This window comes from Aotus nancymaae, unplaced genomic scaffold, assembly GCF_030222135.1.
Source record: "Aotus nancymaae isolate 86718 unplaced genomic scaffold, 86718_ANA_hifiasm-v0.15.2.pri h1tg000008l, whole genome shotgun sequence".
Classification (NCBI taxonomy): Eukaryota; Metazoa; Chordata; class Mammalia; order Primates; family Aotidae; genus Aotus; species Aotus nancymaae.
Window position 1 is genome coordinate 23637652 of NW_026988419.1, and position 26271 is coordinate 23663922.

The 26271-nt window shown below is 37.4% G+C and overlaps 1 protein-coding gene across 11 annotated transcripts in view; it reads right to left on the reverse strand.

Annotated features, from left to right (window-relative positions):
* Window positions 1–26271, reverse strand: part of UNC80 (unc-80 homolog, NALCN channel complex subunit) — a 228801-nt gene that overhangs the window by 150708 nt on the left and 51822 nt on the right. For 5 of the 11 annotated variants that reach the window (XM_021667047.2, XM_021667043.2, XM_021667041.2 and 2 more), the window contains exons 13-21: window positions 25289–25657; window positions 19919–20065; window positions 16615–16762; window positions 15035–15183; window positions 12478–12644; window positions 11631–11729; window positions 7273–7487; window positions 6052–6158; window positions 4327–4423 (exon numbers count right to left, since the gene is read on the reverse strand). In XM_021667047.2, coding sequence (XP_021522722.2) covers window positions 4327–4423; window positions 6052–6158; window positions 7273–7487; window positions 11631–11729; window positions 12478–12644; window positions 15035–15183; window positions 16615–16762; window positions 19919–20065; window positions 25289–25657 — 1498 coding nt within the window. The remainder of the gene's footprint in view (window positions 1–4326; window positions 4424–6051; window positions 6159–7272; window positions 7488–11630; window positions 11730–12477; window positions 12645–15034; window positions 15184–16614; window positions 16763–19918; window positions 20066–25288; window positions 25658–26271) is intronic. The other 6 variants (XM_021667051.2, XM_064373045.1, XM_021667042.2 and 3 more) reach the window with 3 other exon arrangements.

The window sequence follows — 26271 nt, forward strand, 5'->3', positions numbered from 1 at the left end:
GTTTGTTATCTTTAACAACTTTAAAGAAGGAAACAAAGATATTCTGTAATTAAGATAATTTAGATTAGAAAAGACAACACGTCTATCACAGTTGAGTAGGAATCATTTATACACAGAGATTGCGAAGGAAGGAAAGAAATAGAAAAAAAGGAAAGAAGGAAAGAGGAAGGAAGGAAAGAAGGGAGAGAGCAAGAAAGCAAGAGGAAGAAAGAAAAGAGAAGAAAAGAAAGGAAGGAAGGAAGGAAAAGAGCAGGATCAAAAATAGAATGATGCTTGCACAATTAAGGGCAGTAGTTCTTGCAAAATACAATGTACTTAGATTAGCAGGTAATATTGTTTTGGCTCATTAAGAATAGCTGGAGATACTTATTTTCTGCAAGCAATTCCAAAGGAATCATCTCACAGAACACCTTTTATAATTTTTAACAAGCAAGAGAACATAGGCAAAGAATAGTGATGTATAAGTTGTATTCTCTTCCCAGCCCAAAGCACATAAAATATTTCAGATATCAATCTCAAATATTATGACTTTGTTTTCTAGACATGCAAAAAGAAACTGCATTTCAGGTGTTGCTGACACAAACTCATTGTAGAATCTGGCTCTATGAATATTACATATGAGATCTTTTCAATATGTGAATGGAAGACAAAGAATACATGGGCCGGGCGCGGTGGCTCAAGCCTGTAATCCCAGCACTTTGGGAGGCCGAGGCGGGTGGATCACGAGGTCAAGAGATCGAGACCATCCTGGTCAACATGGTGAAACCCCGTCTCTACTAATACAAAAAATTAGCTGGGCATGGTGGCGCGTGCCTGTAATCCCAGCTACTCAGGAGGCTGAGGCAGGAGAATTGCCTGAACCCGGGAGGCGGAGGTTGCGGTGAGCCGAGATCGCGCCATTCCACGCCAACCTGGGTAACAAGAGCGAAACTCCGTCTTAAAAAAAAAAAAAAAATACATGAAGTAATGGCTAAAATCTGTAGGAATCATGGTAAGAAAAACACAAAGTCCAGAATTAACTAACCTTTGTGAGAAATGCTAATGATAACATGTTTGGAACATGAATAAGAAGGAATGTAAGGGAATTAAAAGGAGAGTGTAAACAACTCAATTATGCTTTTATCTTTTCCACTAAGGAGAAAAATCTACAAATAGGGAAGTATAGTGCCCTGATCAGTTATGTCAGCTACAATGAAATGCCATAGACTGGGTAACTTAAAACAACAAACATTTATTTCTCACAGTTCTGAAGCCTGGAAGTCTGAGATCAGGGTGTCCGCATGGTCAAGTTCTTGGTGATGGCTCTATTCCTGATAATGTCCTCACGTGGCTTTTCCTTGGTGTATGCATTCAGAGAGACCTGTCTCCTCCTTTTTTTTTTTTTTTTTTTTTTTTTTGAGACGGAGTTTCGCTCTTGTTACCCAGGCTGGAGTGCAATGGCGCCATCTCGGCTCACCGCAACCTCCGTCTCCTGGGTTCAGGAATTCTCCTGCCTCAGCCTCCTGAGTAGCTGGGATTATAGGCACACACCACCATGCCCAGCTAATTTTTTGTATTTTTAGTAGAGACGGGGTTTCACCATGTTGACCAGGATGGTCTCGATCTCTTGACCTCGTGATCCACCCGCCTCGGCCTCCCAAAGTGCTGGGATTACAGGCGTGAGCCACCGCGCCTGGCCCATGTCTCCTCCTTTTTAATAAGGGCATTGAAATCCCATCACAAGTGCCACCCTTATGACCTTATCTAAACCTAATCACCTCCCAAAGCCTCTACCTCTAAATACCATCACTTTGGGGATTACAGCTTCAAGACAAATTTCTGGGGGACACACACATTCAGTTCTCAGCAGACAGAAAAGTTTCACTTAAGAAGAAATATTCAGGTAGACATGGTGACTCATACCTATAATCCTAGGACTTTGGGAAGCCAAGGTAGGAGGATCACTTGAGGCCAGGAGCTCAAGGCTAGCCTGGGCAACATAGCAAAACCCTATCTCTACAAAAAAATGTAAAATAAATTTAGTAGGGCATGTTGGTGCATGTCTGTAGTCCTAGCTACTTGCAAGGCTGAGGCAGGAGGATCATTTGAGCCTGGGAGTTTGAGGCTGCAGTGAACTATAATTGTACCACTGTACTCTAGCATGGGTGACAGAGGAAGACCCTGTCTCAAAAAGAAAGAAAGAAGAAGGAAAAGAAAGAAAGGAAGAAAGGAAGGAAGGAGGAAGGAAGGAAGAAAGGAAAAAAGGAAGAAGGAAGGAAAGACAGAGAAAGGAAGGAAGAAATTTTTAAAAAATAAGAAATATTCACCAAATGTGAGAATAACTGTACCACTGCACTCCAGCATGAGTGACAGAGGAAGACCCTGTCTCAAAAAGAAAGAAGGAAAAAGAAAGGAAGGAAGGAAGGAAAAAAGGAAGGGAGGGAAGGAGGGAGGGAAAGAAAGAGACAGAGAAAGGAAGGAATAAATTTTTAAAAAAGAAGAAATATTCACCAAATGTGAGAAACCCTGAATTTTTTTAGTTTAAGACTCAGTTATACTTTAGTGCATAAAGAGAACTTAAAGATGCGATTGCAGCTTCAGTCAAATGACATCCAATTAGCATGACACATACCTGGAGAACACACTTTAGCCCCACACTTCATTCTCAAAAAAACACAACAAAAATTTCTTTATAATACTGATGTCTGAACAAGAGACATATTGTCTCTAAAATATCGTGAGGAGTGGAAAGAGTGTAAAAGGACCGAAAGTGACAAATGCCCTGGTTGTTAGGAAGATTTCTTAAAACCAGAGACTAATAAACTTGATGTTTGCCCTAGCCAAATTCTATAAGAGATAATTAAATAGATAGGAATGTTTTCAAAAGAGAAGTAATCATAGGAATCACTGTAGCTTCATTATGCTGAACTAACCCACATTCTTCCTTTTGATAGAGTTGTAAGGATATCATAGGAATGTTTTGGTAAATTCTGATGTTTTTGTAGTGATATGGGAAAGTTATCTGATCACTAGAAAATTAAGTGTATGGTTCGCTAAAAATCTGTGCCCACAAATTATTAATCAAAGTCAAGTAGGAGTAGTCTCAGAGTTATATCTTTGCATTTGTCTGTTCAGTAATAATATGAACAACTTGGACAAGAACAGGGAAGTGTGCATGTCTCTGCAGACAGATCTTTCTAGTACAAAGAAGAAAAGACAAAGTTCAACTTAGTTTCAGTTTTCTTTTCATTCATTCATTCATTCATTCATTTGCTTATTTACTTATATTTTAATCCCAAATACTTCAAAACTATGGGTTCTGTCTTTTAATTTCCTTCCTGGGCAAGCAACTTAACTACCTCCAAAGTTAATGAAATAATAAATTTTAATCATTTTTGAAATGAAAAACAAACAATGGCTATATCAAAGTATACCATGATATTCATTCATGTGAAAAAAAGCTGGCAAAATTTAATCAATACAAACCAATTACGTGATGTGAAAATGGAGAGTGTAATTTTAAATTGTGCTCATACACTTCCTGTAGTCCTCAAGCTTAATAGTTATGCTATCCACTCTACTAATTAATCTGATATATGGCATATTGCATTTCACCCTAAGTTCCACATTTTGTAAAAAAGCACATCATCTAAATAAAAATACATAATAACAAGGAATCAGAATGGTGCTGAATCTAGAGACATTCGCATGCAAGGAAAAGTAAAGAAATCGAAGATGTTTAGCTAGCAGCAGTGAGATCAAAAGAGAGAACGTGAAATGGATAACGTATGGAGTTTGCATGATGTGTGTGTGTGAGAGTGTATGTGATGTTTATGTTTGTGCATCTTGGTACAGACATCATAACTAGAACAAATGAATCAAATTTATGGATGAGTATGTTTTCAGAATGTAAGGAAAAATTTTCTAATAATTAAGGCTGCCTTGCTCTGGAACAGGTTGCTTTGTAAATTATAAACTCCCCCTCAGTGGAAGTGTGCAGAGGGTGGCCGGCCACCTGTCAGGGATATAATGAGCAGAATTTGTAAGTAGATAGGTGGGTGGATAAAAGGAAGTTTTGTAAAGTTCTTAGATTTTAATAAACGATAAAACAGCAAAAGAGGCTGAATCTTACTCTGCAAACCCAGTGCCCATCAGAGAGTAAGGGACATAATAAGGCTTCCATAAATGTCTGTTGAATCAAATTGCAAACAGAGAAGCTATAGATAGTGGTAAAAGACATGTATGAGAAAGAAATGAATGAAAATAGACTATGGACCACTTAATCTAATCAAGTTTTTGTTCGTGTAATGAAAGTTAAATAGAATTCTTAGGATGCATGACATTTACCAAGACGCTTGAAGAAATTCTCCTCTTCATCTCTTCCATTTTCCATTCCACTTCCTGGCCCACCTTCAGAAAGCTTCACAGCACTGGTGAACTTGACCTGAAAAAAAAAAAAAAGCAAATTAGAGAGATAACAAGATTCAAAGGTAAATATTTGCGGTTAGATCAATCCTTCACTTGAAAATGAGGTGTTTAGAATATGACGATTACTTTGCTCTTCTGGCTGCCACATCTGGTTAGTTTAGTCATCAGTATAGCTCATTCTCATGTGCCAAAAAGACATCACTGTAACTAAAAGGAGGAACCAGGTCCCAGATTAAAAGCTAAATAATCAGGTGTTATAAAAATAATTGAAATATTCTTAGAGTTTAAATCTGATAAAGTTCAAACTGAAATTCATGAATAGCAAGACATAGTCATTGTTTACAAATACTACAATTGAGAGGCAGACCAAAGTGAAAGACAGCCAAATAGAATACTTTAAATCTCTGTGAAATAATCAGTATAAATTCATTTATAGGATGTACTATAATTAAAATGTATAAAAACATGTTTCTCTTTCTAAGAATTAAAATATGTTCTTCATCTTGCTTTTAGGTCAACAGTACTAAAAATTTTCCACACAGCAAGGGAGCTATGGGCCACACAAACTCAAATACTTGACTTATTATTTTTATTTTTTAACAAATAGAAAGTAAGAAAGGAATGATACATATATTTTCTAAATATCCTATAGTCTTGCATATTATTTGTATAATTTCAAAATATCACTTTTAAAACAGACTAGATAAAAGAAAACTGTGTGATTCAAAAACAAAAGAATGTAAGCAAATAATTTGTATACATATAAGGAGACATAACTCATATCATATGCTGAAAATTAGTCATACAAATGACCAGGTCGTGAAGCATCCACAGGGAAGACTCTTGGAAGAAATCTTACGCTACTCCAATGCTTCACAGTATTATGAAGGGGCAGTGTAGTGAAAAAATTCATCTTGAGTTTCTTCTTTCCAATACAGATAATGGTTCAGATGGTGCCAAAAGTAGTGGAAAAAGGATGAATGATGTATGTCTTAATATGTAAAAGGAATAATTTTAAAATTATTGGATCCTTGGATAGGAGTTTGAGATGTCAGTCATTTCATAGGTGTGTTAAAAGTTAAAAATACACTTTGGGAGGCCGAGGCGGGTGGATCACGAGGTCAAGAGATCGAGACCATCCTGGTCAACATGGTGAAACCCCGTCTCTACTAATACAAAAAATTAGCTGGGCACGGTGGCGCGTGCCTGTAATCCCAGCTACTCAGGAGGCTGAGGCAGGAGAATTGCCTGAACCCAGGAGGCGGAGGTTGCGGTGAGCCGAGATCGCGCCATTGCACTCCAGCCTGGGTATCAAGAGCGAAACTCCGACTCAAAAAAAAAAAAAAAAAAAAAAAAAAAAAAAAGTTAAAAATAACTGGGAAATAATGTCTATATACACCTTTATATCTGCATTATGATTTCATATAGTTTTTTGGCCACACTTTTCCTTTTTCCTCTTCATGATAGCCTACTACTTAAGCATTTTAGTTTCCATTGATTATCTCAGTTTCCAAAGTTAATTCATCTGGAGAGTTTCTTCAGCTTTTCCTTATTTGGCCCCTGCAGGTGTTTGGCATTTCTCAGCCCTCACATGTCTCTATCAGTGACCTCAACATTCACTTACACAAGTTATGTCCTGTTTACCTTGGAGCTTTGCCTGATGAAAGAGAGTCGGTCCACAGAACTGATGTCCAGGAGGTCCTCCACACCATCTGCCAGGCCTGAGAGGGATGATCTTTTCAGCCAGTTCCCTATTTAATAGTTAAATCATTTAGATCAATGTAGCATTTTCTATCCAATGGATTAAACAGAAATGTCAACATAAGCTCAACAAGCAATTAAAGGTACATGGCTTGGTATAAATAGAAAAACAAATTGTTTTCAATGTACATGCTTTGAATCAAAATGTTCAGTGTTAGACTATAAAATTACATGAGCATGTGGGACAAGCACAAAAAGAATCTGGGTTGAGATGAAACCATCATCCATCCAGCTTCACATCTCCCATTAAAGCCTGTGAATTTTACCTTCTAAATAGTTCTCAAATGTGTTCACTTATCTCTGCCTACATGGTTACCACCCAGTTCAAGCTTCCGTTTACTTATACCTAAACCTACTAGCTAACTTTCCATCCGGTCTCCCTTATCTACTCATGCTCCCTCCAGTATGATTTCCATGCAGTGATGTTTTGGAAAAAGTTTACTTGCTTGAGTTACTCTCCTGTTCCACATCCCATCTTGGCTATCTAGGGATCTAGAATGAAGAGTCAACCTGATCTGGCCCCTATCATTCTACTATAGCCGTACAGCCACTCGTCCCCTTGTTTCAGTTCCTTCACTTCCCTCTAGCTTCTTAATATCTTTGCATGTAATGGCTACCTGGTGTGTTCTCCTTCCCTCTCACTTAGTGACACTAAGTGCAGATCTTAGTGCCACTACCACTAGCAAGCCTTCCCTAATTTCTGCCTCCTCTCCCACATTCAGGTTAGGTCTCATTGTTGCATGTTTTCATAGCACTATGTATATTTCCTTCATAAAATTCATAGTTTGCAATTATACTTAGTTGCATGATTATTTGCTTTAATGACTGTGGTTCCTACTATACTGCAAGTTTAGCAAAGTTGGGAGGCTGTGTGTATTTACTCAATATTTAATTCTTGATGGCTAATGTAGTGATTGCACATATAAGAGGCATGTAGTAGGGTATTGAAAAATACATGTGGAAAAAAATTTAATGAATGAATGAATGAAGTCAGTCTAGGTCTTATGATTTGAATGTCTTCTTTTTCAGCCCTACTATGCACTACTGAGTTGATCTGAGGACACGGTTGGTAATAAGATAATCTATAAACAAATACAGACATACTTTTACCTATGGGGAGTTTAAGCTTCTTCCGGAGGGAAATTCTGCGTGATCGTGAGCGGGCGCGTCGGTCAGAGGTGGTCCCTGAGTGGGCAGTGGTGCATTCTGAAGTGTCCTGCTCAGACTGGCTGCTGGTGTCACTTGCTGCACTCTGGGACTTGAACATCTTACGCCAGAAATCTTTCCTCCCCAGGTTGGCCCCTTGCATCTGCTCATCGCTGTAAGCAAGCAGAGAATAGGGTTAAACTTCTGACACTTGAGAAATTCTCCTAAATTTCTTTCAACTTCCTGTCAATGATATTTAGGCAAATCATGTAACATGATCTTTGGTGGGCTGAAATGTGGGAAGAGTGGGCATTGAAGTGGAAGGAAAGAGACCAAGGTTGATCTTCTGAGCTCTTCTTGAAAATAGTCATGTCTCAGCTATAATTTGAGGTGGTTGACTTTTCTCAACTTTAATAAAAAGAGTAAATATTATTGCAGGTGTTTATCTGCAGGTGTGAGTCATAATACCAGAAGCACTTACAATATCACTAAATGCTTAACTTTTTATTAAAGATCCCTGAGGCATGTGCAGTATTGTTCCTCATTCCCCACCCATCACCCTTGTGTAGTATCACACCGTACCCAGGAAATGCATTATCCTACAACCAATAAGTCAAAGAAATGACTCAGTAGGACAAATAGGAACATCTACAAGTGGATTTTTGACTAGACTATTCTACAAGAGGAAAAAGACAAGTGACCAATAATACGCAGATTTTAATCTCACCAGAAATTGTAAAAAAAATAGGCAGCTGAAGTAAGATCTTTATTTTTACTCAATAAATTAGCAATGATTAAGGGAGTTCGTGGGAGTTCTGGGGTGGTGGGATGGGACGGCGGGGAGCAATGGTTACTATCATACTCCCAGTGGGGAGATAAAATGATTCAACCTCTCTTGAAAGTAATTTGGCAATGTGTTATCCAAAGCTTATATCACCCTTGACAGAGATATTCAATTTCTAGAAAGCAATCTCTTTGAAATCATGGGACAACATACTAAGATGTAGGTACAAGAAGGTCAAATACTCACTAAGTTATTATTGGTCAACTTTAAAAAGGAGGAAAAAGTCTAAATGTTCAACACCAGGGAAACAGTTGAATAGATGATGGAATTTCCATATGGTGATATACTCTGTAGTCATTATAATTTTATTTTAGAGGACTATTATATGAAAAATGTTCACTATATACTGCAAAGTGAAAAGGCAGCAATGAAATGGTTTGAAAAGAACATCACCAGGTTAACTGGGGAAAAAAGTAAACGTGATCACGTACACATGTGGCCATGTGTCTGAGTGTGGTTTTGTGTGCACACATACTCAAAAACGTCCCCAACATAATACAGTGAAAGTTTACAGATAGTATCTCTAGTTGGTGGTATTTCTATTTTTAAACTGCTTTCCCTTTATGTTTTTCTGTGTTTTCTACATTTGTCAGCTTGAGCAACATATATTACTGTAGTAATTTGGACAGGAAAAGGTATAGAAAATACTCTAGCAATATTTAATAAAACTTATTTATGGGGTTTTAGATAATGATTTGCTTACAAGCTATGGAGCTGAGTCAACCCAAAATTTGACAGAATTGTGTAAAGCAATTATTTTCTGCAGATATTTATATGGATATTCAAAATTTCTTAAAATCTCATCAGAGTACTAAATATTTAAAAATTCTTTTTTAAAAAATAGGGCATTCTGTCCATCAAATATAGTATGAATTTTAAATCTGTTTTTTAAAGTTCAATTTCTCAGTTACTTTTTATCAAATGACCACAGGGTATGAAGCATTTCTCACTTTTCGCAAAGGCATGGCATGATAAGTGTACTACTATGTGGTCTGGCTGGAAAAACATCCAGGGAGGCTATAATTTCTGTTTCTTCAATAAAATGTTATATAGGCTTTGTCCAATGGTGTGTATCAATACTGAGTTTCAGAGAAATGAGCGCATAAAACTGCTTTAATATGACTCAAGGAATGTGACTATTATTTAAGAAGGAAGAAGACACAGGGCCAGAAGGTGAGGAAAGGAAAGAGAAAGAGAAGCTAGAGGAGGAACCAGTGTTATCTGAAGTAACCACTCATCTTTCTCCAGTGCTAAAGTAGGGGATATCTGACATGCTAACCTTCTGGGCCCATTAGGATCGTGAAAAAGTTCCATGTTTGACATTTTATGACGTCCCTCTCAGTGGAAATATTTATGTAGAGGCATATTAAAACATATATCTTTACATGAGAAGAATGAACAGATGTGCTAAATGCTAAGAAATTAGGTAGTGTTTACAGAACACTGAACAAAGAGAATATTTTGGAATCTAGAAAACTTAATCACAGCCGATTTACTGATTGATTGATTGATTGATTGAGATGGAGTCTCCGTCTGTTGCCAGGCTGGAGTGCAGTGGCGTGATCTCTGCTCATTGCAACCTCTGCCTCCTGGATTCAAGCAATTCTCTTGCCTCAGCCTCCTGAGTAGCTGGGACTACAGGTGCATGCCACCACACCCAGCTAATTTTTGTATTTTTAATGGGAGATGGGTTTTCACCGTGTTAGCCAGGATGGTCTCAATTTCCTGACCTCATGATCCGCTCACCTCGGCCTCCTAAAGCTGGGATTACAGGCGTGAGCCACTGCACCCGGCCAGTTTTATTTTTAAATCTGATTTGCCCATTCGATCATTCTCTTTGATCAGATTAGCTCAATAGTTGCTGGTATTAATTGAAAAGAAAAATCATCTCTTCTTTTTTGGGCAGACGTTTCATGTATAAAGCCTTTTAACTAGTTTTGCGGCTATTCAGCCACCAAACTTTGTCTTTTACATTGATTTTTTCTTTTCTGTAGACCTTATGTTTAAATTTTTACCATTTTAAAGAGAAAACTAAAACTCAATTTTAAGAAAGAAAGCTAAAGAAAACAAAAACTCAATAATAAATAATAAATAAAATCTGACAATTTTATCCTTTCATTGATTGATTGAATCATTCATTCATGAAATATAGATTAAGTGCTTATTATGAGCAAGCCCAGTCTCCATACTGGGGGTATAGCCACATGCAAGAACTCACATGAACCCATGAATTGATCTACTTGAAAACTAAACAAACACAAAATTTTATTTATCACAAATTTGTGTTTACTATAAAATCTCTGAGATTTTGAATTGCTACAAGAACTGTGTGGGCTTTTTTTCTCTGAAGATTTTGTTTACTTGCTATGGATTACCAAGGTCCTATCTGATTGCTGTTTGCTTCTCACTTTGATTTCCCTGACTGTGAAGAAAGGATACCTTAATACTTAGAATATTCTGCATAATTCCTAGAAGAAAAATCACTTAATACTGAGTAAGGTTTTGGGAAGCAGAATGGTATACCTAAAATGAAGCACATGTTTTAACTCCACTTGTGGATTAGTGGTTCTCAAAAGGAGAAAAAATACAAATAAAACTTGCATAGAACTAGGCTGTACACTTAGTGCCAATGGTAACCCTTATATTTTCTGGGGGCACTAATTTAAAGATATTTTTGATTTTTCCATTATGAAAAGTGTAGATTAACTGATGTCAGAGGACGTTGGAATGGATCTCAGGAGAGGACCAAGGTACAATGGGTACATACAGTCTATATTTCAACTAAAGGTGAGCACTGGAGAAATTTTTGTTACTTCTTTTTGCAAAAGCTTTATTAAGTATATTGACAGCCATTCGTACATTTAAGTTTTTAAAAAATTATAAGTGATTTTAAGCAAGAAACCGGATGATACCCCCAGACCACCTGGTATATATGCCATTGGGAGATGGGAAATGTAGTTAGGGAGGCTTCTTTTTTTTTTTTTTTTTTTTTTTGAGACGGAGTTTCGCTCTTGATACCCAGGCTGGAGCGCAATGGCGCGATCTCGGCTCACCGCAATCTCCGCCTCCTGGGTTCAGGCAATTCTCCTGCCTCAGCCTCCTGAGTAACTGGGATTACAGGCACGCGCCACCATGCCCAGCTAATTTTTTGTATTAGTAGAGACGGGGTTTCACCATGTTGACCAGGATGGTCTCGATCTTTTGACCTCGTGATCCACCCGCCTCGGCCTCCCAAAGTGCTGGGATTACAGGCTTGAGCCACCGCGCCCGGCCGTGGAGGCTTCTTATAGGCACAGACTGGTTATTTGTGATTTGGCCTGGAGAGGTTAGTGACATTGGGGATGAAATGTAAAGGGTAGAAACAATGCAAGTTCAAAAGAGATGAAAAACAAAGAGCAGTTTGGAAAATAGAAATTCTTCCAGTGTGAAGCACATAGCCTTCTGCATTGGAGACAAAACCAGTGCTACTTACTGCTCTGGAGTCTGTGAGGGGCGACCGGACATGAAGCTGCGACATTCCTCAGGTGCAGAGGATACCTGGCCTTTATCCACAACGCTTCCTGCCTCTGACCTATGCAAATGGTGCATTCCATCAATTACAACAGAGCAGGATACCAACTCCTAATACTTCATATACTTCATAAAATAAAACACTCTGTTGTAGACAACTTCGCAGCTTGTGAACTTTATGTCGCCAGGAGTCTATGTTGTATGGAATTTATACCACACCATTAACTCATGACTCAGCTGCCCTTTTGCTTCACAATAGCACCATTACTGCAAACAGAGTCATTAACTGCAAGCAGAATTTTAAGTTTAGGAGTTTCTTTTAATTTTTAAGTGGCATTTAATATATAATAGGCATAAAATAATTATATATTTACTAGAAGGAAAAACAACAGGGTATCACTTAACCATTTGTCTTTTGTCACATTTAGAATAGATTTTACTGAACAGGCTCATATGGTATCAGTAATTGCTTTTCCTTTCTGAATAAAAGTGTAAATTATGTACAGAAGAGACTAAAACAGGTAGCATTTTACTGTTTAATTAAGAGCTATGAAGTGAAGTTCAAGTATATGAAAGTTCAAGAACAACTAAGCATTAATTCATATTAGAGGCGGCATTTATTTGACAGCAAATTAATTCATTTTCTAAGCCGCAGCTGGACCATACCAGTGAAACCACTTACACAAGATAGTTTTACCATTCCTACATTGAAGTTTCACCACATCAAGAACCGCACAAACAGTACAACAGCAGATTTTATTCTACTGACACAAGGCAAACATTAATATTCAGAGATTCAAGCTTCCAACCTTTTACTGCCTGCAGGCTTAGATTCCTGTTCATTCTCCTCCGCCTTTTTCCCTGGTGCTAACTTCTCGGCACTGTCAAGCAAAGCACTGAGGGCTACTCTCCTGAAGACATTCCCGTGAGCCTCCTTGATAAACTGGACCAGCTGACGGATGTCACAATACAGACCCTGTTTGGAGGCAAGAAGGAAGTTGGGGAAAGAAAGATAGCTGTGCGATTAAATCATTTCTCCAGGTAGAGAGGAAGAAAGTAATTCCTTAGGCTTAGATGAGCGTTGGAATCATTAAGACAAGACAGTTTACTACTGATGAAACTGGTGGCATACTCCCTCTACAATGTTCCTATAGAAGAACATTACCAAGACCTTTGCTGGTCATCCTTGGTATGAAAAAGGATGGTTGCCACGTTTCATTCAGAAAGTCAGCTGCATCATTAGAAAGACATTAATTTACACTTTAAACCCTTGGATTCCGAAGCTTTAATTTTCTCTTTTAATTGTAACTTCTGAAGAGATACCTGCAAAGAAAAAGGTAATCAAAAATTTGTTTACACTAGAGATTTCAGTCCCTGTTCAGCTTCTTCAAATTTTCTGCATCATTATGGCAAAATATGCTAAGTCCTCTAGACACTTCTAACAAAGCCAGATTATTCAAAGGATGATGCATTTTGTTGGACAGATTTGGCAGATTACATATGTTTTAGCCCATTTGAACATGAACTTGGCTACAAACTCAAGGTGATATAGGGCTATTAAAACCAATATATTGGTAAATCAATATTTAAAATATATATGCAGGACTTTTTCTTGAGAAATTAAGCTTTGTAACAGCATTTCCCGTCTCTCTCTGCTCATTAAGAAGGTAGTTAACTGTATATCTTGCCTTAGGTTCATGGCAAGGAAGAATGCAGAAGTCTAAAGAACACTGACCTTGGTAGTTTTGGTTTTCAAAACCTAAGACCACTGGGACAATTATGCCCATAAGTTTTAGGAAGGTAGAAGGTAGGATCCTTGGGGAAAACATGGATGGAGAACTCTTTGGGTTCTGTGGGCAACAGGGTGCTGTGCCCCTCACTCTGCTCTGCAGCAACAACTCCTCTAGGAATGGGGCAAGACTCCAAAAAAAAAAAAAAAAAAAGATTCCAAACTCACCAAAGGGTGCACAGCCCTAAGCACATAGCAAAGAGTGCTATGTGAAATCAGAGGTGTAGGCTAATAATTGAGACCTCTGGAACCTCTCGAGGCTCTAGATGCTACCTAAGACTGGGGTCTTTATACCACACTGTGAAGTGGGGAACCCCAAGAATGACTAAAGTTTGATGTCCTACTGTTCTTATGATTCAAAATCAAACTTGAGTATTTCTTTTTTTAAAAATCAAGAAATAAAGTATTTTTCTATACATGAGTCTATAAAAAAAGATTTATAAGCAGTCATGTATATTAAAATAAACCTGTTAAATTACTTTTGCTATGGCCAAATTGCATGCATGGATGGTACCTGTGTTACACTCAAGCTCCAAGAACCTTGCTGGGTTGGCTTTGATTGTCAGCAAAGTTCAATTCCTTTAGTTTGGGGTTTTATTCTGTTTATCTCAAGTTGAGTGAATTGTTTCAATAGTTATAATAGCTTAAATAATTTCCTTGATTTGGGTACATTAGATGATAGGGTCCACATGTGTAAATGGGCTGATTTCTGCATAGGGGTCATAATATCTAACAGACTGGTAGGATAGAGAAATGCTACTTTGCCTTCCAAAGATACCTGAATTCATCTATTCGTGTCAGATATTTTCAGCCTTAATCTACATACCACAATCTCCTTGGTGGCAATTAAGCACTAACTTTTTTTTTATTTCTATGGGTTTTGGGGAACAGATGGTATTTGGTTATATGAGTAAGGTATTTAGTGGTGATTTGTGAGATTTTGGTGCACCCATCCTCCAAGCAGTATAAATTGAACCAGATTTGTAGTCTTTTAGCTCTCAACTCCTTTCCACCCTTCCCCTAGGTCCCCAAAGACTATTGTGTCATTCTTATTCCTTTAGCACTAGCCTTTTATAACCTGGTTCTTCCCTATCCTATTGTGACTTTAGTGGTTTAATTAACAGTCTTTCAAGACAAGTAGCTAAAAGATTACAGACAGTGGCTAATAAAAGAAAACAAAACCAATTTGAGCAACATATTTGTATTAATTTTTAAAGAAATATGGTTTCAAATAATGCTTGGAATAACATTATTTAGTATTTTATGAGCCAACAAACTGTGCTCTAGAACCTTCTTTTTGAAGGGCTCAATGTACTTCACAATTATTTCACTGAACACTCCATAACCTTTGAGATGGGAGAGGAAGATAGGTGAATTTGCACAATGAGTAACAAGGAAAAGAAAAGTGTTGTTAAGTCTCTTTTGTGACTTACTGGTGACACCGGGGAAAATAGATATTTTAACTTTAAAATGTAGACTTTTAGATTTCAACTTCTCTTCCTCATGGCCACGACAATGAGAACTTTTCTCAGGGCAGAGACTGAGCCCTCCTGTGGGAAGAGAGGAGAGCTTCTCACCAGATTCTCAGGGCTGTGCAATTCATGTGTGGTTGAAGCGCAGCGTGTGATGAGAGATTTAAACATGGCACTGACGATAATGCCTTCCACATTTTGGGCTGTGGATTTGTTGTCCACTGTGGTGAAGTTATTTCCAAACCCAGCCTTGTCTGGAATGCAAAGGCACAAATTAAAGACAATGTTTCCTTTAAGCTACACAATGGGTAGGAGTAAGGCAGTACTTGGCACCCAGGAATTAGTGAAGTGCTACATGAAATACAGAAACAAGGAATTAAAGATGCCCCTGGTTTAATAATCCCTATGCAGACTTGGAAATAAATGAATCATAGTCTCCTCCAGAGTCTTTACTATGATACAACCAATTGCATTTGCAGAATGGCTTGGTTGATAAATCTTAGCAAAGGAAAGGAAACCAACTCTTAACTTTAGGAAAGAGTTTTAGGCTTAGAGTAGTTTTTAAATAGGTGATCACTTTTTTAAAAAGTTTCCTAAATGACCCTTCAATGGAGAGTTCATTTTCAAGCTTTTTGGTGGTAAGAAACGCTACTTTCTCAATGGAAATTGCTCAGTCTGCCTGAAGTGGAATTAGATGAGGTCAACAAGGTGACTTGGGAAGGGAGATGGAAGAGTCAGGTGGGAGCCCTGCAGGGAAGCTCACACAGGCCCTGGGGAAGACAGAGTCCTGCCAAGAACTGCAGAGTTCTTCCAGAAATGTCTTGGGCAGGTGGAGAGGGGAAACCTCCCACGTCCCTCAGAGCCACATCCTTCTTGCTCACACATATGTGAAATGCCAGTGAATGGAAGCCTTCCGCCCCATGGTACTTTACACCAGTTTTTCACAGAAAGCTGGATCTTTCATAGGCGACAGACACATAGGTATCCTGTGCCCGTGCCAGAGGATTTCTCATGGCCTGTGAACCACCTGTGAAATGTGACGAAGGGCATGGGAAGCTCCAAGATTGACCAAATGGGGACTTACGTCTGCCTGGCTGATTCACTGTGATCCACTCCCTAATAGCAAGCAACACAGGGGGGATTTATCACTTTAAAGTAATACACTTTATTAAAGTATGTGTGTGTGTGTCAAAATTGGGTTACTGTTTACTGCAAAATTATAAGGTTTTTTTCTCCCATTTTACTTTGTGAAAAAATTGTCAAGCACAGTACCACTATGATACCTGTACATTATAGATACTCATTTCACAGCTGTTGAATTAACAAATCTGATCACTGCCTCAGATGTCATACAACAGAAGGTTATATGAGAGAGAGGAATCCCATGAATGGTAGTATAAAAATTGAGGGGTTAGGTGAGAATGCCACAAGCTTTACCAAACTCATTTATTGTGGTAAGTTGTCCTTGGAAAGTCTCCAAAATGTGTCCTCAGAGATAATGTGCAAGCTTTTCTTGTTTATACTTTATACACACACATGTAAACACACACACACACACACACACGTATGGACACATACGTATCTTTCCTCTAAATTCTACCTTCACAAATTTAGTGTCCCCCTGAAACACTACCTGCTTCACCTCACAACGACTTCTCCTAGATCTTGGGTACAGCTTTACTTACTGTCAGTGACTGGCTCCATACAAAATCCTAGCAAAGCATGCAAGAAGTCCACTACATTATTGAGAGAGTCCTTGTTCACATAGTCCCTCATGGTTTGTCGGAACTGCATCTTATCTAGCTTGTATAGCTTAGTGAGGCAGTTCTGGGCCTGCAATGAAGGAAGAAAAGTGAAAAAGTCACAAGTACCAGCTTAAGCTCCGGACACTGGTAGTCTGAGACAGAAGCCTTCAGAAGGCAAGGGTTTCCAACCATCCCCAGTGGTCAATGCCAGGCAACCCTGCTAGCCCCTCTTATCTGAGTAAGATGTGAGCAGAGACAGACTGAGAAGTCTGAGGATGTTTACATTGAGAACAACTGCTCCACAGGAAAAACCCCAAAATTCAAAGCTAAGGTCTAATGCTGGTCCCAGAAAGAGTTCAGTATTTTCACCAAGATTGAGATTTTAAGATCTTAATGAAAAAAACTCAAAGTTTGAAATTTAGATAGGTGATAAAATTGACAATCCATTTTAGAAAACCTCAAAGGCTTTGGGCAATGGGAAGATACGTGCCACGCTACATCTGAATAAAAGAGATAAAAGAATGTCTATACAATGAAATGAAATGGGACAATGATCGAAGTCTCTGGGTTGAGGGGAAAAGGGATAAGGATCAAGAGAGAAGGGGTGGCTGAATGAGGGCCATTTCAATTATGGATGGAGAACTTTGGGACAACCAGGAACAGGCACTGAAGTCAGATTAGGGCAGGCGATTCCTGAGAATTGGGATTTTATTGGTGCCCTTCAATGTGGCCTAGAAGAAAATTTAGTCATGTCACCATTTTGACAAATCAAGGCCCAGGAAAAAATTCTTGGAAATTTTGAGAAAGAGAAGAAAAAAAAAGATCATAAAGGACTGAAACTTGGAATTAGCAGTAGGCTTCTTGGTATAACCTTATTATAATCTCTCCATCTGTATTGCAAAGTCAGATGGATTGATATGTTTTTTATTTTTCCTTTATTATGTCCTAGATTTGAAATTAGGTATTTTTATTCTCAGGGAGTTTACAAGTTTCCCTATTGAACAAATTCATTTTTTTTTCTTGAAAAATAAATGCTGCTAGCTATAAAATGAAGTTTGCAAAGCACTTAGGTAAAATATATTTTGCATGAAGAAGTATTTGTCATTCCATAAAGAATTTGTGAAGATGTTTATTATAGCATTCATAAAACGCTTTAAAACCCTCAGTTGGCAGGCCCTGAAGTACAAATTGCAAAATTTCAAATCTTGTCTTTAGAGGATATTAAAATGTCTGTATGGTCTGTATGAGTTCAGTGGGATGTTTAAGCAAGCATAAGAATATCAAACTTTAAATACCAATTCTGAATGAATATCTTGAACTTCTTCAAAAGATATAAAACATTTAAGAAATTAATTCCTTTTCAATAATTGGGGACTACCAGCTAATGATTAGATTAATACTCTAAGATACGTTGAGGCATTATATGATGAAATTGCTGGACACTTTGATGAATATCGTTAGAGTAACCTTCTGTTTCTTGGAAGAAAAAAAGCTAGGGAGAGGACCTTGTCTGGCAAAGGTGAGAAATATTCTTAGCATATTAAAAGTTAAGCAGTTTCTGAAAGGCCAATGGTAGAGAAATCTGGAAATGTTTAGCTTCTGGAACTGAACATTTCCCAGGGAAAATTTCCCAAATTTATATCTCTTGGACAATGTGTTTGCTGAGTATGAATAAGCAAATAAGCAAATATAATATCAATAATGAGCACTGAACAAACAAGATAATAGAGGAATTGTCTCATAAGTCAAATTGATTAGACAGGTAGAACACTGGCTGGATGCCCTCATAGGAAGTGTTCAGTGCCTCATAGGAAGTGTTCAGGTGGAAAGTATGATGAACTAAGTGATAACAACAGCTCCTCAAATAGCTTCTGATCCAACTCACCCTGCTTTCTGTGAATCCAGAAAGACAAACTGTGGTTATCAGAGCCAGTTTATACTTCTAACTAAAGCATGACATAAAGCATGTTATGTTTTACTGTTTCATGTCATGAAATTGGTCTGCATGGGAAGTGACGTGGTTTGTTTGTCTTTGAAGGTATTTATTCATACTGTAATAGAATTTAAAATCAAAGATAAAAAATCACATATACATGTGCAAAGATGGGGGCAATGCCAGCTTTCTATAGCCTTATTAATTATTATTTTCAATTTTTGGCCTCAAAATCTAGATCTTGGTCAAAATTTTCAAGTTTCAAAATTTAGAAGCTAATAAGTATAAATATAACCCCCACATACACATAATAAACTAAAATAATTGCAACATCATAGAATATAAAAGAGCAAAACAGAAAAGGATAGATAGATGGATAAATGAGAGATGATACACTAAAGCAAGAAACCCAGCATGCTAATACTGTGTGAACATTTCATGACAAAACCTAATATCAAGGAAAAAGGGGCTGGCATTGGATTTTGACATGATCCTAAAACTCTGCCAAGATATGCCAAAGGATTTTTTAGGACTCAAATTTTCATCAAACTCTTATTTTTAAGAGCATATTTTCTTATGATTTCAATTCAAACATACATATGAAGCAACCATCCCAGCTCAGACTGTGAAAGTAGGTTATTGTTCAAATTGAAAAGGAAAAATAACAGTCAGCAGAGGAAAAAGAAAATGAGCTGGAAGACCATTTCCATGACAGCATTACATTTGGCAAGCCCAAGTGCAGAGTTTCAAGTTTCACACAGTTGACAGGGACACGAGCTCAAATATTCAGAAGGCAAGGTTCATTCTCAAATAAAGCAGCCATATAATAACTGGCTACTTTTACAGTCCTGTTTTGTCCCAATAAGGGCCATTTTCCATATCTTTGGAAGGACAATAAACCAGGTCCTAAAACTTTGACCCCTTTCTCCAATACGTAATATGCTTCTACAGTACCCAGGCAGATGATTAAAAAGTCATTTGTTACAGGCCATCAAAAACTTGCTAAATGTATTCATCTGTGCAAAAGTTCTTTCAAGCTGCAATTCACATATTCCAATTATATATCCTTTCACTAATTAGGAGTTGGTCTGCCCTAGGCAGGAGGCAGAAATGTTTTCCCAATTAAACTTTCCTAAGCCTGGGTTTTAGATGTCTTGAGATATCTCATAATAATCTCCTCATGCCAAAACAGCATGAAGTACTCCTACAAAATAAAATATTTTTCAAGGAACACTGACCCTCATTGTCAAAGGACTTAAACGGAAGGAAAGGAAGAGGGAGAGGAAATGGAATCTACTTTAATTCTCTTACATTCTCTCGGAATACCTGGTGTCTCAGACGATCTCCAGAGAGCCCTCGGTGTCCTTCTCCGCAACCATAGGCACATCCCAAAGACTTCACTATTTTGATGAGCATTGTTAGAGCAAGCCTATGGTTGCTTACAGGTGTACTTTCATCCTGGTACCCATGAATAAGAAAGAAAGAGAAGTCTGTTTACTTTGTCACTGAGGTCCTTTTGCTAGGATGCTATTGTATTATTAAATCAAGTGTATATGCTTTACAGTGAGCATCTGCAATTTGGAAAACAGAATTGTAATGGGCTCAAGAAACATATTCAGTTTTCTAAAATTTAGTATATGATTTAAAACCAAAAAAAAAAAAAACCTATGTATTTTGAACACTCTCTGTTGCTACAGAATATAAGTATAGGCCTCTTTGTTAGAAGACATGTTTTTATATCCTTGACCGCTGTCAGATAATCACATAAAGGGAGTCAGTGGAGACTATCAGTGATGAAAGCAAGTAAGTTTTATTAGAAACCACCCTCATCAATAGGCTTCCAATACTACCACCAGGCCAGGATCAAGTTTCTGGAACTGATCAAAGTCTGGAACTTTGAAATCTCATGGCAACTACTGACATTTTTGAGGGCTTTTTTCTAATCACATGCTTTCCCTGTATTATAATACACACGCACAAGCAAAGTGAGAATATACAGAACTTTATAAACACTTCCAGCTTGATTCTTCTCTTGAGGCTAAACAGGAAGACCCCTGAGATGAATCATGAGAATTCATATCACCTTCTCTTTTGTCCCATTTAATCTTTGTTGTTAGTGGAGAACATGGCTTCCAAAAAAGAAACTTCCTTGAGTTATTTCCAAAGAAGCATAAGGAAGTAGTTGCTAAGGAATGATGCAGAGCGCAGTGTGGAAGAGCCACTTTGTTTGGAAAGCTGCAACCTGCGTCAGTCCTTCTCCCACATTCTACTGTTGGTACATACACCATAAACCTGGGATTCCAGCACCTGGTCCTTAACTGCATATGATGTTAGATAAGTTAACTAATCTCTTTGTGTTTTTGTTTCCTTACCTGTGAATTTAGGATTCTAACAGCTGCTCTTACGACTTCATAGGTTTACCATGCAGAGCAAATTAAATAATGGATGAGAATTGTTCTGCAAATTGTATGGGACTTTTCCATAGCCACATGATTGGGTTGACACACAAACTCTGGAACCAGATACAAGTATTCAAATGTGCATGTGGTATAAAAGGAATAGGGGCTTATCTATACATTAGCATGGGCCTTACTATGATAGGGTTGACTTTCTCCTCCCTAGTGTTATCCAGTTGGTCCTTATCTGTAAGCTCTTGTAGTGGAAATGGTGCTGAACTGCAGATACTCCCCTCTTGGCACTAAGGCATTCATCCTCTGAGCTATTCGAAGTGTTGATGGCTCACTGCCCTCAGATGAGTGCCTCTGAAGGCCCCAGCTAGTGAGCTGCCTCATCCAACATTATACTCTCTTCCTGGAGACAGTCTACCTCTAATGACTGGACAGGATGATAAAGGGAGCCAGGGTGTGTTTGCCGAAAAGGTCTCTTTGAAGACTACTTAAAGAGCCATCCCAGCTTCAGAGCTCTCTGTGTGACTAGCTTAGGCCTCTATTACAACTACACTGTAGTTCAATTTCTCCCTATGCTCCATCCTGCTGCTTCTTACCTAACAGAGCTTAATCCTGAGAGGACATTCCAGTAAATTGCCTGCACACATACATTCGTGTTGGAGTCTGTTTCCAGGGAACCTTACTTAAGACAGCTCAGAAGGTTGCAAATAGAAGACTCAAACTTATCAACAGAACTATATATATATAAGTTGAATATCCTTATTCAAAATACTTGGACTAGAAGTATTTTAGATTTCAGATTTTTTCAGATTTTGGAATATTTGCATATACATAATGAGATGGGAATAGGATCCAAGTCTAAACACAAAATTCATTTACGCTTCATATAGGCCTTATATATGTAAGTTGAAGACAATCTTATATAATTTAATAATTTTGTGCATGAAATAAAGTTTCGACTGCATTTTATCTGTGACTTGTCACATGAGGTCAGAAATTTTCTACTTGTGGCCTTATGTCAGATCTTGGAGCATTTTAGTTTTCAGATTTTTGAATTTTTAGTTTGAATTCCAATTTTAGCTTCAACATTTACTAACTATATAACCTTGGACAAACTACTTAACCTATCTGTGCCTTACAAAATCAGAATCATGATACCATTTCATAGAGTTGTGACAATTAGAGTTAAAACATGAAAGGCACATAATAACAGAAAACCAATTTATTATTAATAATAATAATAGCAAATATTGTTAAATTTCCAGTTAATTTGCTAATAAAAATTAGCAAATAATAAAATTATTTATTATTTTTATGTGTGGGGCACTGCTTTCCTCTGGAGTACCTTTATGCAAATTAGAAAAGGCACCCCTTAGGTGGAAAATTAGAAGAAGGTGAGCCCTCTGAATGGATGCAATCCTTTGGTGAGTGGTTCCGAAAGCAGAGGCTGAACTGGATTTCAGTCCTCACTGGCCTCCTTAGTCAAGGGCCTTTGTGTACAGGGCTCTGTACAGGCTACAAAGCCTAATGCAGCAGTGCCTCAGAAAAGGTCATCCTGAGCAAGGGCTTATTTGGAAGATTGGTTTACGCACATTTTAAAATTATTATAAGTGCCTTTAAAAATTCTCTAGTTCTGAAAGCTCTTTGTAAATATCTATTCAGGTTTTTATTTCTTTAGATCTTCAGATGTCCTTGGGATTCAGGTTGCTTTCATAGGAGACATTCAAAAAGATATAGAAAGTTACAGGCAAACAATTGAAGATATTAAATAACATTCCAAGCTCTCAGCACAAGTTAGTGCAAATACAGAAATGGAAATTAGACTTTCCTTTCTGTCTTAATCAATTCCTATGCTTCTGTTATTAGTAAGTTGCAAAATCAGATAAACCTTCTGATTTCACTGAAGATAACAGATGGGTTTAGGGCAGAACAGACCTGTGTGAATCACAAACAGAAGGCACTTGACCCACCATCAGGTTTTATTTTATAAATTCTTTGTACCAAAAAGATATTATTTTGGGAACTAACTGTAAAACATACATATCTTGGTGGCTGTATTGGAGACAACACAATTTGATTTTAAAAACCCCATATTGGTAAAAAGTGATAATTTTGGTCAAAATAACATCTACTATATCAAGCTATAGTATCTAGATAATATCTGGGTTCTAAATAGTCAAGATACTTGTAGGTTTTCAAAAGAATTTTGGTTAAAATGGCACTTGGATAAAATTTCAAAACTAAAAACGGAAAAGCAAAAATGAAAACAAAACAGTAATGATGAACCTCTGAGATCCTTAGCACACACACAAAACCTTATCAATTTATTTGGGACATTTAAGCTTTGCTGATAAAAGCTTATCAATATTTCAAAATATTCTCCCTTTTTTTCTTTCTAATTTCCCTTGAACGTTATAATGGGCAAAATACCATTTATGATATCTTTGTCCAGACAGAGTTGATAGGTAAAGAATGGAAATTCAGTAAGGATCTCACTAGTTTCTGTGTTTGCAAATTTGGTCCTTATAACTTGAATTTGTTTGCTAATTCCTAAGCAATTGATCATTGAATGATTCTTTAGACCTTAGGATCTGCAATCAAATCCCTTGTGATCTGTACCATTATTTAGATAATCTTCATTTACAGTGAGATCTGAGGTTCCTTGCATTATCCTCAGTGATGGATAAGGTGCTAAGGTGTTGGGAAACTTAAAAACCAATAAAGTCTATTAGAATTGCCTTATGACTAATATGATTAAGGCAGGAGAAGAAAATCCTAAAGAAAAAGGTTCAACAACCCAAGATTATTGGAGCAAGAATATTTGGATCAGAGTCCACAAATATTGGGAAGACAGGAGTAAACAATAAAATGAAGGAACACAGATGATAAATGCATATTAAACGTGTCAAGTGGGATTTGAAAGAAATGAAGAAATTGTAAAAAAGGAAGGAGCACTGCAACAATTACTCAGATGAGAAAATCTGATAACATGTAAGAAAAATGGACAATTTATAGTTTATACAATATATATCTAGATGGTAGAACTCTACATAGTATAGCTTCACATGTGTGAACACTTGACATGACGTGTAGAATATTTGTTAGAGATTAAAATCTCTTGTTAATTTCAATTTCTGAATACCATTTTCTATCTAAAAATGCAAATTGAGATTAGTGTAAGTTATGTGAATTTAAGGTGTAGTAATTTGTATTTAAAATTAAAGATGAAAACCAATTCTTGATGTTAAGAAATCATATACCAGATGTCGACAAGCCAGAGGGAATTAAATTTAGGAACAGTTAATAATAGAAAGACTAAAGCCACCAGGATGTGCCACAGTGAGACATAAGAGGCTGAGTGAGGCTAAGAGAGTTATTCCCACTTCGACCAACTCCAACTAATCAAGCAAAATTCTTCCCTTGCTTTCTCCTTAACTGTGGCTAAAGCTGGCTGCCAAAAATGTGTTACTTAAAAGAAATAACTTTATATTGAGGAAAAATTATACTGTTTGTTATGAGCTGAATATTTGTGCCTTCTCTAAATTCATATGTTGAAGCTGTAACCCCTCAATCAGATGGTATTTGAATATGAGGCAATTAGGGTTAGTGAGATCATGATGGTGGGGCCTGGTCTAGTGGGATTGGGCCCATATAAGAAGAGACACAAGAAAGCTCTTTTGCTCTCTCTCTTCCTCTTTCTCTGTATGCACAAAGAAGAGGCCATGTGAGCACACAATGAGATGGTGGTCACCTATAAGCCAAGAGAGGAAGCTTCAGAATAAAACCAAACCTGACAGCACTTAAACTTCTCAGCCTCCAGAACCATGAGAAATACATTTCTATTGTTTAAGTCACTCAGTCTATAATATTTTGTTATGGCAACTTGAGAAGACTAGGACACTACTCAATTAGGTCAGAGCCTGAAAGATTTAAGAAAGGTTATACTCGGTGTCAGACTGAGAATTATGTCAATATAGCATATCTGAAATGTATTTCAGATGTAATGTATATCATATATTTCTTGCAGAAATAACATGACTAGAGAATTAGCTCTAACACTGCTTGGATGGCAATAGTTTTTGGATTTAGAGTACAGTTTCATGTAACTGTTTCTACTAAGGCCTACTGATAACCTAATGAAGAGATTTCTCCACTCTCCACTTTTTTGCTCTAGTGACTAAATGCTGTTTGGAGTCAATAAATTCCTGGCAAGCAAGCTTTAGAAAGAAATTAGGTACATTTCATGAGGACACATAATGTGGTTCAGTCATACCTTCTCTTGGTTCTTATCATTCTTCTCATAAGGGCCGCTTCCACCTCCTCCACCTCCTCCTCCATCACCTCCTCCACCTCCTCCATCTCCACCTCCTCCTTCTTCTCCTCCAGCATCTCCAGCTCCACTAACTGCAGGGCCCCCAAATCCACAGGTGGAACTTCCAGACACTCCTTTGAATTGGAAAGCTCCCTCACTTGGCCTCTTTTCCAAAGTCTCATTTTCCTTGTTTTCACTCTTCTTTCTATTCTTTTCTACACAGGGCACCACACCAAGTTGAAGCAAGCATTCCACAATGTTTAACGCCACATCACAGATGCGAGAGCTGATGTCATGATTAAGGACAAGATAAACAGCCTTCAGAACTACCTGAGGAAGACAAGTTAAACATAGCATGATTAAGTTACCTGCACTCCCTCTTCCTACAGAGATTTGGTTATTCTGTTTAACCCATTTCCTTAGGCTATTCTATGAAATTGGGCAGAAATAATTTAGATAATTGTCAAATTTTCCTATAAAAGTTGCTTTAGAATCTTGTGTATTTGCTTAATATAGAGAATAAGTCACCCAAAGTATTAAAAATATACATGTATTATCTCATGCACATCTTCTAAAACATGCTATGATATCAACAGTTAATGGGGATATTGAAGCATAGTGAGTTAATGGGAGACTAATTTTTTGCCCGAACGGAAACTTGTTCTATTGTTTTTAAAAATGAAAGTGTTTTAATCCCCTGCCTTCTATTCGTTATTAATAATGAATAAAGAACAATGATTTTCTTTTGCTCATTCATGACTGTATCATTATTTACACTTCACTTAAAGTACAAAATATTCACGTTTAAATTATGTTCCTTTATAGGTTTTAATATTATAAATTATTTGCTAAGCCAGGATTCCTAATGTGCAATAAAAATTTTGTGAAATATAATTGTAAATTATAACAACCCTTTCATTTGCTAATAACTATACTCAAGACAG